The 12,875-nt window shown below is 42.1% G+C and overlaps 1 protein-coding gene across 2 annotated transcripts in view; it reads left to right on the top strand.

Annotated features, from left to right (window-relative positions):
* Positions 1–12,875, top strand: part of slc36a4 (solute carrier family 36 member 4) — a 167,180-nt gene that overhangs the window by 36,770 nt on the left and 117,535 nt on the right. For both annotated transcript variants that reach the window (XM_062974537.1, XM_062974538.1), the window contains exons 7-8: positions 1,070–1,297; positions 4,268–4,366. In XM_062974537.1, the coding sequence (XP_062830607.1) occupies positions 1,070–1,297; positions 4,268–4,366 (327 nt within the window). The remainder of the gene's footprint in view (positions 1–1,069; positions 1,298–4,267; positions 4,367–12,875) is intronic.

Raw genomic sequence — 12,875 nt, 5'->3', positions numbered from 1 at the left:
ATATATCCCATTGCATCAATTAGATATATATTAAGTATCGATTTACATTTAACCTGTGGGTAACAATAAAAGTAATTAAACAGATTTAGGCTCTTATTACCAAACCAATTCCTCATACTACGGTAGTAGTAGTTGTATGGGGCCCGGTTTGCAAGGTTATTTCTTGTAGTTTTACTACAAGAAAGAAAGAAGTCTATATGATCTTGACAGCCTTCCATTGTGGGAAATCCCACCTTCCTCTGGAAGAATGGAGGAAGGTTGGATTTCTTTGTTCTGTACCAAAAGAGCATGGGGTAGAGGCATTAGGTTTTATTAGATGGAAAAAGTCTGAGAGAAGTGATAGGACATTACTTATGTGAAAAAAATCTGTGTTTCCTTGGTATGTTAATAGGATATTTACGAACCCTCCCTTTAGCAGAATAAACAGGTCAAAACCCAGCTATGGTGGGGTGTAAAGAAGAGATGAAGCATCAGGGTGTTGAATAAGAAAAAAATAATTTTTCTGTTAGCTCAACATGTTTGGCCTGTAATATTTCATAGTCTCATTCAGGGGTTAATAAAAATAAGAGGACAAAGAAAGGGAAACAAATAAATCACGGAAATCACAACTATAAACAAATGGCAGTTTATTGTGTTTACAGTGTGTGTGTGTGTGTGTGTGTGTGTGTGTGTATCTTGTATAGAAATGCATATAAAATGTCTCAGTCTTAATTTTATCTTTACCTACATACAACTCTTACAACTCTCCAAAATAATATAATCCTGGATTCTTTTTACAGCTACCCCTCAGTTCCAGGGCTTACTGCTCTCCTGAGATGTTGGTGTTCACCTGTATTTAGGAGATGTACAAGCCTTGAAAATACAAAAATATCTCTTAGCTTTCTCCATCTGCTTCAAAAATTTTCTTTGGCCATTATTTTTCTTTAAAAAAAGATAAATATGCAATAAGTAAAACAACAAAACAAAGACATTGACAGTAGTTGGTTACACAGGGCCTGAGAGTTAAATTGTTCAAACTGTATTGATTTATCTTCTGTCTATTTATATACAAAACTTATTCTTCCCACAGATTTATGAAGGGTTTGTAGGAACCAAATCTGGTGCTGTGAATATCACAGGAATGCCTAGATCTTCAGAGAAAAGTTCCATGGATCTGCGACTATATATGTTGTGTTTCCTTCCATTTATAATCCTCTTGGTCTTCATCCGTGATCTGAAGAGGTTGGCCGTGCTGTCATTCCTTGCAAATCTGTCCATGGCTGTTAGCCTTGTGATTATTTATCAATATATTATTTGGGTGAGTAAAGGATTGGTTCTTTGCTAATGTTTTTCCCTAGCAGTGTCACACGGTTGTGTTTTGGCCTCCCTTCGGCATTTATTTTAGTTTGGTTATACAGTAGAGTCTCACTTATCCAACATAAACGGGCCGGCAGAATGTTGGATAAGCGAATATGTTGGATAATAAGGAGGCATTAAGGAAAAGCCTATTAAACATCAAATTAGGTTATGATTTTACAAATTAAGCACCAAAACATCATGTTTAACAACACATTTGACAGAAAAAGTAGTTCAATACGAAGTAATGCTATGTAGTAATTATTGTATTTACGAATTTAGCACCAAAATATCACGATGTATTGAAAACATTGACTACAAAAATGCATTGGATAATCCAGAACGTTGGATAAGTGAGTGTTGGATAAGTGAGACTCTACTGTATATATATGCACTAGAGATTGGAGAAGTCTCATTGTTTGGACTACATAACATAGAATCTCATAAACAGCATGGCTTTGGTTGTGCTGGCTGGGATTTTATGGGAACTGTGGCCACCCCAAGAAGTTTTTCCTAGATATGATGAACATATATAACAGCGGTGGCTAAAAAGCTCTTCACTTAGTTGCATCCTATTGCTGTTTCACTTTCCCGCTATTTTAATGCATTGTGTAGGTTACAGTAAATTTTCATATGAAGGTGTCCAACAATTTCAAGGGTGAGCTGATAACTCTACATGATACATTGGTGAGTAGCCAAAACAAGCTCCAGTGAATGGTAATGACCTTTGCCTGAATTGTCCAAATTGTCTCATCTATTGTCTAAAGGTCAAGGTGATTCACTGGCATAACTCCATGGCCTTGGAAATGTATCATGCAGGGAAACTGCATTTTTTTCTTATGCAGTTTTAAAGGGTGCAGTTGACTTTGTTGTTCTCTGCATTTAAGATATCTCATTGAGTCATAGAATTTCATGCTCTTGCTTGAATCTTTCCATTCCTCATTATGGTTGTATCACTGACCTCTCACAAATCAATTAAAAATATGTATATTTGGACAAGCACATTATTCCGATAGTAAGATGAATGTTCAAAAACTACATACTCTATGATGTGGGAGGATGGGAGAGAAGGCCTTCTTGGTTGTGATTTCTTAAATGTGGAATGCCTTCCTCTTAGGGGCCCAATTGTCACTAGCAATAGTATCTTTCTAGAACAGTGTTTCTCAAACTCTGATTTTTCAGAATTTTTTTTTGGGGGGGGAGTTGAAGGAGGAAAACCATTTTGCCCATTTTTGCTGGTTATTCTCCCTTCTCCCTTCCTATATCATAAACAACGGTTGTTTCGATGACACGAACATGGGTAGGGGGAATAACAGAAAAACAAGGGGAAATGTTTTTACTCCTTCAACCCACTCACCCCCCATAAAATGAAGTATCCTCCTCTTTCTAGTGGCCCCTGCCTGGATCATAGAATAGTACCTCCAGGTATTTTGGATTCCATCTCCCAGAATCCCTGATTATTAGCTAAGGAAGCTGAGACTTTTGGGAGTTGAAGTCTAAAACACCTGGAGGACTAGAGTTTGGGAATTGCTGTTCTTGAACCAGATAAAATTATGGCTTTATATATTAATATCTTCTGGACCTCGTTGATTTCCTTCATTGAGCATCCCCCCCCCCCAAAAAAAAAAGCACGGGACATATGTCATCTCTTATATACTACATAGACCTGGACAAAAAATTATAGTAGGCACAAAGATTGGTGAAACCTGTTTTATGTTTGTGGGTGAGAAAATTATATTTGATGAGTGGTTGAAATCGGGGACATTTTTCATAACTGAATTGACAGTATTGTAGAAGACCATAAAGGATGAGTTCTGTGTACATTTTACAACGCTCCATTGTTGAAAGCATAGAGGTATCAGTGCATGTATAAAGTGATTAATGAGAGAAAGGGGAGTCTAGATAATGCCTGCATTTGTTTTCACCGCTTTTTAACTTCTTTTGGTCTGTGTACTCAAGCCTTTTGCTCCTTCTTATCCACAGCCATAACTTTCCCCTTCTATCAAGATTGTAGTTAGCTTCTCTGTTCTCATTTTCTGTGAAATAGATGTTCACACGTGAGAGTTAGAAGTTTTTCTAACCAAGTACAGGCCAGCCTATTTTGCTTATATCTCCTCTTATCCTTGAATGGATTTCCTGAGTCAATAAACCTATTTTTTTTTGCCGCATAAGAACATTCAGAGTCATTTCTCCCATTAATTCCTTTTGCACTATACTTGCTTGATAGATATACTGAATATTCCTCCAAACATGACTCTGGGTAGGGCTACCATATTGGAAACTGAAAAGGGCCCCATAGATTTAATAATTGTGCAGAATATGGAATTTCAGCAGGTGTTGCTCATTGCACAACAATATAAGAAGCAACACATGCTAAAAATCCCTTCTTAAAGATATAGAAGCACTTTCCAGTTTTCATACCGGCAACCCTAGTTCTGGGAAATATTTTATCTAAATCAGGAAGATTAAACTGCAAGTATGATAACTATGATAACCCTTTTGGGGCCCCTGGTGGCACAGTGTGTTAAAGCACTGAGCTGCTGAACTTGCGAACCAAAAGGTCCCAGGTTCAAATCCCGGGAGCTGAATGAGTGCCCACTGTTAGCCCCAGCTCCTGCCAACCTAGCAGTTCGAAAACACTTAAATGTGAGTAGATCAATAGGTACCGCTCCGGCGGTAAGGTAATGGTGCTTTATGCAGTCATGCTGGCCACATGACCTTGGAGGTGTCTACGGACAACGCCGGCTCTTTGGCTTAGAAATGGGGATGAGCACCAACCCCCAGAGTCGGTCACAACTGGACTTAACGTCAGGGAAAACCTTTACTATGATAACATTTGCATCTATTTCGTTTTCAATTACCTTTAAAGTCCTTCTAAAAGTGCCTGGAAGTGTGACTGGTTACATTTGATCATTATGGTGTCTTTTGGCAGAGTTTGTCCACTCCTCATAAGCTGACTTTGGTGGCGAACTGGAAGAAGTTTCCCCTCTTCTTTGGGACAGCTATATTTGCATTTGAAGGCATAGGAGTGGTAAGTATGGCTTTAGAATGAAGGATTCAATAATCATGTTCCTTAATAATTAAGTAACATTTTGGACTGGCATTCTTATATTGCAGGTATGACTCCATAACTATTCTATATTCATAAATATTTCATAATCATGATCTTGGCACTTTTACCACAATTACAAATGCCCCCTCAAACCAGGCAGCAGTCTTATCAAGAAATAGAAATCTGTATTGATAGCAATCATGGGATGAAGAAGGGTGACATTTTTACTCTTCTTTTCCAGAGAATAAGGATGTGACAATCAGAAGCAGGACCTAGGTCACAAAGTCTTGTTAAAATGTGCTGTTGTCACCCCGTCTTGCATAATTGTAGGAGATGAAGTTTGGTACAGTAGAGTCTCACTTATCCAACATAAACGGGCCGGCAGAATGTTGGATAAGTGAATATGTTGGATAATAAGGAGGCATTAAGGAAAAGCCTATTAAACATCAAATTAGGTTATGATTTTACAAATTAAGCACCAAAACATCATGTTATACAACAAATTTGACAGAAAAAGTAGTTCAATACGCAGTAATGCTATGTAGTAATTACTGTATTTACAAATTTAGCACTAAAATATCATGATGTATTGAAAATACTGACTACAAAAATGCGTTGGATAACCCAGAATGTTGGATAAGCGAGTGTTAGATAAGTGAGACTCTACTGTAGTTTGTTCTGATGGTTGCTGTGGTGGTATAGTGCTGGGAAAGAGACTAGAGTGGTTCTCAACTTGTGGGTCCCCTGGTGTTTTGGCCTACAACTCCCAGAAATCCCAGCCTGTTTACCAGCTGTAATGATTTCTGGGAGTTGAAGGCCAACATCTGGGGACCCACAGGTTGAGAACCAGACCTTTTTTTACTACTGAACAAAAATATAATTCCCAGGGTTTTGTAAAATGGAGCTGTGACAGTTAAAGTGGTATTGAACTGTAGATGCTATTGTTCACTCTTAGCAACACAGGTTTTATATCTTTCCTGTAATGGACAAAGCTGCTCTTCCTTTCAAGTAACTGGGTTGCTTCAAAATGACTTATTGCATCTTGCAGGTCGATATAGTGAGTATAAAGCTAAAGTGTAAAATTGCTGCTTTATCAGGAGAGGGACAGCTACTTGGTCAGCTCAAAACTTTCTGTTTTACCATCTTTCCATTCCTTTTTATAACCGTTACACAGGAAATAAAGAAGCAACACAAAAGGAAGCAGAAGGGGGATCCCCCCCCCCAATTGTAACAGACAGACAAATAGAAGAGGGGGCACAGTAGCTTCTCTTTCTTTGATTGATCATAGCATGTGTAGTTCAGGTATTATATTTTTAGAGTTAATTAAATATTACCCTTTTATAGAAGCGAAATGTCCTTTAGCCTTTGCTTGGGAGAAGCCACTTTTTCCGAGAACGGAAGCTGCAAATACTTTTTTTTTCTATTTTCCTATCCCCCTCTTCCCTGACAAATTAGGTTGTCATGACATATCTTAATGTCATTAGTTCCCTTTGCCACCTCTGCGTCCTCTATGAAGGCTCTAGAAGTTTTTATTCCAAGAGTACAAAAGAGATTCCTTATTCAATCTTCTGCTTTCTGTTTTTCTTTGTCTATTAGGGGTCTTTGTCACAAATTATTCATGCTTGTTTTTATCTTGGCTTTCTATCTTACTGCATCAGGCTGGTGAATATGTTGTGATTCATTGAAAGAAGCACAGAATGGGATGCTGATTACGGATTCTGGCTTGCTATGATTCTTATCTTTTGCCTTTTCTAAAAAAAATCTATTATTCATGCTGGAGAATAACATGTTTAGTAGCAAAGCTTGAGAAATTCTTCATTTTGCACTGTAACTTCCAGAACCCACCAGCCAACTTGGCAACTGGCTACTTTCAGTTATCTTTATGTGCCTTCATGTTGGGATGACTCAAAGGCAACTTGTCATGCTAATTTCTTGGAAAAATTTGTTCAGATAGGATTTACCACTGCCTTCCTCTGAGGCTGAGAGGATGTGACTTGATTGAGGGTTGCTATGGCTAAGTTGGATTGGGCCTAAATTACAACTGCTGGGCATCACTCTTAGAAGAGTATTAGTAGATCCAGTGATTCGCCCCTTGGTCAGCGGGCTGATCTCCGACACACAAGATTTAATAACCTCTAACAACGGGGTCGAACGCTCGCCGGTGCTGGCCCCCTTTTCAGAGTTCCACTTTGAGACTCCCTCCCCAATTTTAAACTATGCCGGTCCCACCTCTCAACCCTGCCCACAGACATTACCCTTGTTCAGCCCCCTGTCAATGTCAGATGACGTTAAGTCAGATGACTCCTTCTCTTTACCTCTAATGGAGATGGGTCCCTTCCTTAATCAAACAAATACCTCTGTGGGCCCCACATTTCAGAACAGCTGACTAACCCCCTTAAAAGGCAACCCTAATCAATTAACCCCCCAGGAGGTAGAGGGTTCCCACGGGTGGGGCACCATTGAGGTAGTGTGGGGGAGGAGGAGGAGGAAGAGCGGTCACTTGCGACCCAGGGAGAAGCGCAACAGAGTTTTTGCGACCCTGGGGAGGAATAGGTGTGGTAGTCTTCAGGACAGACCCCCCGGCCTTAAGGTTCTGCTTCTGAATGCCAGATCTGTCAATGGTAAGACAGCTGTTATTCAGGATTTAATCCTGGATGAGGGGGCGGATCTGGCATGCATCACCGAGACGTGGTTGGACGAGCTGGGTGGGGTGAATCTCACTCAGTTGTGTCCACCGGGTTTTGGGGTGCATCAGCAGGCCAGGGTTGGGGGGCGGGGAGGAGGAGTCGCGGTGATCTTTCGGCAGTCCATCGCCCTGATCAGATGTGCCGTTCCGCAAACTTCGAGGTTCGAGTGTGTCTTCCTGAGGGTGGGAGCCCGAGACAGTGTGGGGATTTTGCTGGTGTACCGTCCACCCCGCGACCCAGCAGTCTCCCTGTCCGAGCTAGCAGATGTGGTCTCTAATGTGGCCCTGGCCTCCCAACAACTTATAGTTTTGGGAGACTTTAACATTCATGCCGAGACCACATTGACAGGTGCAGCTCAGGATTTCATGGTTGCCATGACGACCATGGGGCTGTCTCAAGTTATATCTGGGCCCACACATCAGGCGGGACACATGTTGGACCTTGTTTTTATTGTGGACGGTGGAACAGTCAGAGTGGAAGAGCAAAATATTCTTCCATTGTCATGGTCTGACCATCATCTGATCTGTGTAAGTTTCGCCGTGTCTTCTAACCTCCGCAGGGGTGGTGGACCCACTAAGATGGTCCGCCCCAGGAGGCTGATGGATCCGGATGGACTCCTGAGGTCTCTTGGGGATCTTCCTGTTCTGGAGACTGGCGATCCTGTCGATGTCCTGGCTGATCGCTATAATAGTGAGCTGGCAAGGGCATTGGACATGATCGCTCCCGAACGTCCCCTCTCGTTGCGCAGAGCCACGTCGACCCCTTGGTTCACTGAGGAGCTGGCTGTGATGAAGCGTACGAGGAGGGGACTAGAGTGCATCTGGAGGAAATCTCAGGACGTGTCAGACCAAGCACGGGCTAAAGCCGCTATTAAGGCTTACTCCGTGGCTTTGCGAGCAGCCAGGAAAGCTTTCACGACTGCTCGCATAGCGTCTGCGGCCAATAGGCCAACTGAGCTGTTCCGAGTTGTGGGAGAGTTTCTGCGGCCTCCTGAGGCCCAGGGGCTCCCCGATGACTTGGCAGCCAGGTGCAGCGATTTCGCGCACCATTTTGCAGGCAAAGTTGCTCAGATACGCCGTGACTTGGACTCCAGTTTAATTGTAGTTCCAGCGGAGGTAACCGAGGTACCTGTCTGTTCGATCTTGTGGGATTCTTTCTGGCTTGTTCTTCCTGATGACGTGGAGGGGATTCTTGGGTCTGTGAGGGCGACCACTTGCGCTCTGGATCCTTGTCCCTCTTGGCTGGTTAAGCTGGCCAAAGAGGGGCTGTTGGATTGGTTTGTGGCTATAATTAATGCCTCTTTGTGCCAGGGGTCAGTTCCATCCTGCTTTAAGCAGGCGGTAGTAAAACCGCTACTTAAAAAGTCCTCGTTAGACCCATCCGTATGTAACAACTACAGACCAATTTCCAACCTCCCATTTTTGGGCAAGGTTCTGGAGCGGGTGGTTGCCACGCAGCTCCAGGGGTTCCTCGATGACACTGATTTTCTGGACCGCTCGCAGTCTGGCTTCAGGCCTGGGCACAGTACCGAGACGGCTTTGGTCGCCTTGGTGGATGACCTCCGCAGGGAACTGGATGGGGGGAGTGTGACCCTGCTGGTTCTCCTGGACATCTCAGCGGCTTTCGATACCATCGACCATGGTATCCTTCTGGGACGGCTGTCTGGGATGGGGCTTGGTGGCACTGTTTTGCAGTGGCTCCGGTCCTTCCTGGAGGGCCGTTCCCAGATGGTGAAGCTGGGGGACACCTGCTCGGACCCCTGGCCTTTGACCTGTGGGGTCCCGCAAGGGTCTATTCTTTCCCCCATGCTTTTCAACATCTACATGAAACCGCTGGGAGAGGTCATCCGGAGTTTTGGAGGGCGTTGCCATCTCTACGCAGATGACACGCAAATCCACTACTCGTTCCCATCTGACTCCAAGGAAGCCCCTCGGATGCTGAACCAGTGCCTGGCCGCTGTGGCGGACTGGATGAGGAGGAACAAGCTGAGGATCAATCCCGACAAGACAGAGGCCCTCCTGGTCAGTCGTTCGTCGGATCGGGGTATTGGGTGGCAACCTGTGCTGGACGGGGTTGCACTCCCCCTGAAATCACAGGTCCACAGTTTGGGGGTCCTCCTGGATTCAGCGTTGACTCTTGAGGCTCAGGTGTCGGCGGTGGCCGGGAGGGCTTTTGCACAACTCAAACTTGTGCGCCAACTGCGACCATACCTCGTGAAGTCTGACTTGACCACGGTGGTGCACGCCTTAGTTACCTCTAGACTGGACTACTGTAATGCACTCTACGTGGGGCTTCCCTTGAAGACGGCCCGGAAATTACAACTAGTCCAACGCTCGGCGGCCAGATTAATAACGGGAGCGAGTTTCAGGGAGAGATCCACTCCCTTGTTTAAGGAGCTCCACTGGCTGCCGTTCATTTTCCGGTCCCAATTCAAGGTGCAGACCATCATTTATAAAGCCCTAAACGGTTTGGGACCCGCCTACCTTCGTGACCGCATCTCCTACTATAAACCTGCCCGAGCCCTTCGTTCATCTGGGGAGGCCCTCCTGTCTCCACTGCCTTTATCACAGGCCCGCCTTGTGGGAACAAGGGAGAGGGCCTTTTCTGCTGTGGCCCCCCGTTTGTGGAACTCACTGCCCATTGAGATCAGGCTAGCCCCCACTCTTTTAGCCTTTAGGAAAGTTTTAAAAACATGGCTCTTCCGGTGTGCTTTCGGAGAGTAATTGTATATACCTCCTGTGTTTCTCTCCCCAACATGTATTCTGTAGACCCTGTTCCCCATGGTTTTATTCTTATCTCTTCTTACCCCGAGTTTTTAACCTTGTGTCCATGCGGCCCGCCCTTGTTATGTTATGCTACGTTCTGCTTTTTTGTTCTGTATTGTGTAGTGTTATTGTTGCATTGTTTAATTGCATTCTGATATGTTGTTTTTATATTTTGTCTATTGTATTGTCTTGGGCATGGCCCCATGTGAGCCGCCCCGAGTCCCCGTTGGGGAGATGGTGGCGGGGTATAAATAAAGTTTTATTATTATTATATTATTAATTATTCTGCTAGAGTCCCAGTCCATTGCTTGAACCACTACATTTTGCTGGTTCTACTACCCCTTCAAAAATACGGAACATTTCCGAACTCTGCTTTTAGGTTTATTATTCCCTGTTGTGAAGGACAGAAATTTACAAGTGTTTGAACAAAGTTTACTGCTGCTGAGTTTTAAATATGTTATGTCTGCTTCAATCTGTGAAAAGAGGCGCATAAGAAATAAAAATGATTATTATTTAACCTTTACATTTATTGACTGTCAAGAAGACTTCAATCGCTTTGTAGAGCGTTGTCCCTTCTAGTGACAAACAAATGCAAAACAAACCATGCAAGAAGTAGTAGAAAAGACTAAATTAGATGGAATAGGAACAATTATATACATATGCACAACTACATGGGGATCAAAATTTGGATGGTCTGAATATATAGCACTGTTTAATGTAAGGCACAGCTCAGCCTTTGTTCTTAGAAGCTATCCAGTTGCCATCAAACAAATATAAATAAATATAAATAAAACTTTATTTGTATTTGGCTCCATCTCCCTGAAGGGTCCCAGGCATTCAATGCTTAAACACAACAACCAATACAAACACAATAGCAAAAATAACCCAGCATATAAGAGCAGATTATAACTTAACATCTAAATTTAAATGAAACATAATCTATTACATACATTATATCTTACATAAAACAAAACATCAAACAAAAGCATCAATTTACCAAAGACAACAAGGTTAATTAGGACATGTAGGTTAATTATTGCCAACGATGTTAACTGGACTAGAAGGGTATACAGAGCCCGGGAATGAATAATAGTTTTCAATCAGAGGTATACTTCCAAGAGAGTCTATTATTTAGAGTACAGTTGGCCCTCCACCTTGGCAGATTTGATTATTTGTGGATTCGATTAAGATTTTTTCTTTAGGAATCTCTGTTTTCTCTGGCGCAACTCTACAGTCAACTTCTTGTGGAAGTTAATTATAGTTTTGTGCTGGGAGACTTTGAGATTTCTAGAGAAAACAATTTTCCAGAATTATTCTATTGGAAATTAACCATAGAGTCATGCTGGAAGACCTATAGACTTGTAGAGATGTGTTCAATAGGCAAAAATTAGTGCTTTTATTATTCATTGTTTATTCCTTTTTCTTACTGTGCAAGCTTATTGAATTTGTGTTCCTTTGGCACTGAGTTTATTAAAATTGCTCATTATGACAGGTTTGTCATCCATGAGAGTTAACTGCAGATCTTGTCCTACCGTGTTTCCCCGAAAATAAGACAGTGTCTTATATTATTTTTTACTCCCAAAGATGCGCTAGGTCTTATTTTCAGGGGATGTCTTATTTTTCCACGAAGAAGAATTCATATTCATTGTTGAAAAAAAAATTGAACATTTATTCTATACTGTACAATAGTTGTCATCACAAACCAACATAACTAAACCAGACAAACTGTGACTTCTGTCAAGAATTTCTTGTTACTACCATTATTTCCATATACAACTGGTATGTAAACCGCCCCGAGTCCCTCTGGGGAGATGGAGGCGGGGTATAAAATAAAATAATTATTTTATTATGACACAGCAAACAAGATAGGTATGCTGGATGTCGTATCACAACATCAGAAGTCGAAAACTTCCCAAGTCGTCTAGGACTGTGTGATGTATTTTTGGATGGTGCATGCAAATCCCAGTAGGGTGGCCTTTTGCAGTTGGCAGATTGTGATTTTGTCAATGTCTATTGTTTCCAAATGCTGGCTGAGATATTATTATTATTATTATTATTATTATTATTGTTATTATTATATACATTTACCAATCCTGCATGCTATGGTGTTTTCTTTGGCGCCAGGCATGCTTCCAAACAAAAACATTGCTAGGTCTTACTTTTGGGGGAGGCCTTATATTTAGCAATTCAGTAAAACTTCTACTAGGTCTTATTTTTTGGGGATGTCTTATTTTCAGGGAAACAGGGTAGGTTATGCTGGGACCATATTGTTCAGCACAATTTAATTGCTAAATTGAGAATTGCCAAAGGTTGAGAAAGTGCTAAATTTGTGCTTGCTATTGGCTGTTTCTGATTTTGGGATTGGGCTTTCTCTTTGCATGTGGAGTCAGGTTTAAATTGCTCTTCCAGTGTCTTTACTATGAGTTGCACTGTGGGGGACGGGATGAGGAGGGTTTGTCACCCCAGAATTATTGGCATACATTGCCTGCTGACCTGTTCTCCATGTAGGTTGCTAATTACTTGGAGGATATTGACAGGAGGAGCTGGCTGACATATTTCTTTGCTGTAGCCTTTACTTTATGTGCATACGAATTCATGAAAGGGCAGAGTGGGCAGAAGGGTTGAGGTGAACAAGGCGAGAAAAGATTTATATGCAGCATACACCAGCCAGAGATGGATATAATGGTTTTGTATTTTATTATCCATATATTGAGTGTCTTCTCTTATTTTTGCATTTGTAAAATACTGAAAGGGTACCAGGACTGGCCCTACCATTAGGCATAGTGGACAACTGCCTTGGATGTTAGATGCCAGGATTTGGCATCAAAGTAACAAATAGAGTTTTATTTATTTATTAATTTGCCATATTTATATTCTGCCCTTCTTGACCCCGAAGGAGACTCACAGAGGTGCACATAGAGGCACAGTTTGATGCCATACAACACATATCCACCAAATAAAACATAAACATTAAAACACTGTTAAAACATGTCAACATTAAAATTATTAAAATCACATAATCCAATGTCATAGTCC

This window comes from Anolis carolinensis, chromosome 3, assembly GCF_035594765.1.
Source record: "Anolis carolinensis isolate JA03-04 chromosome 3, rAnoCar3.1.pri, whole genome shotgun sequence".
In the NCBI taxonomy this organism is placed as follows: Eukaryota; Metazoa; Chordata; class Lepidosauria; order Squamata; family Dactyloidae; genus Anolis; species Anolis carolinensis.
Note: the sequence above shows the minus strand (reverse complement) of the source record. Positions and strands in the feature narration are given on the sequence as shown.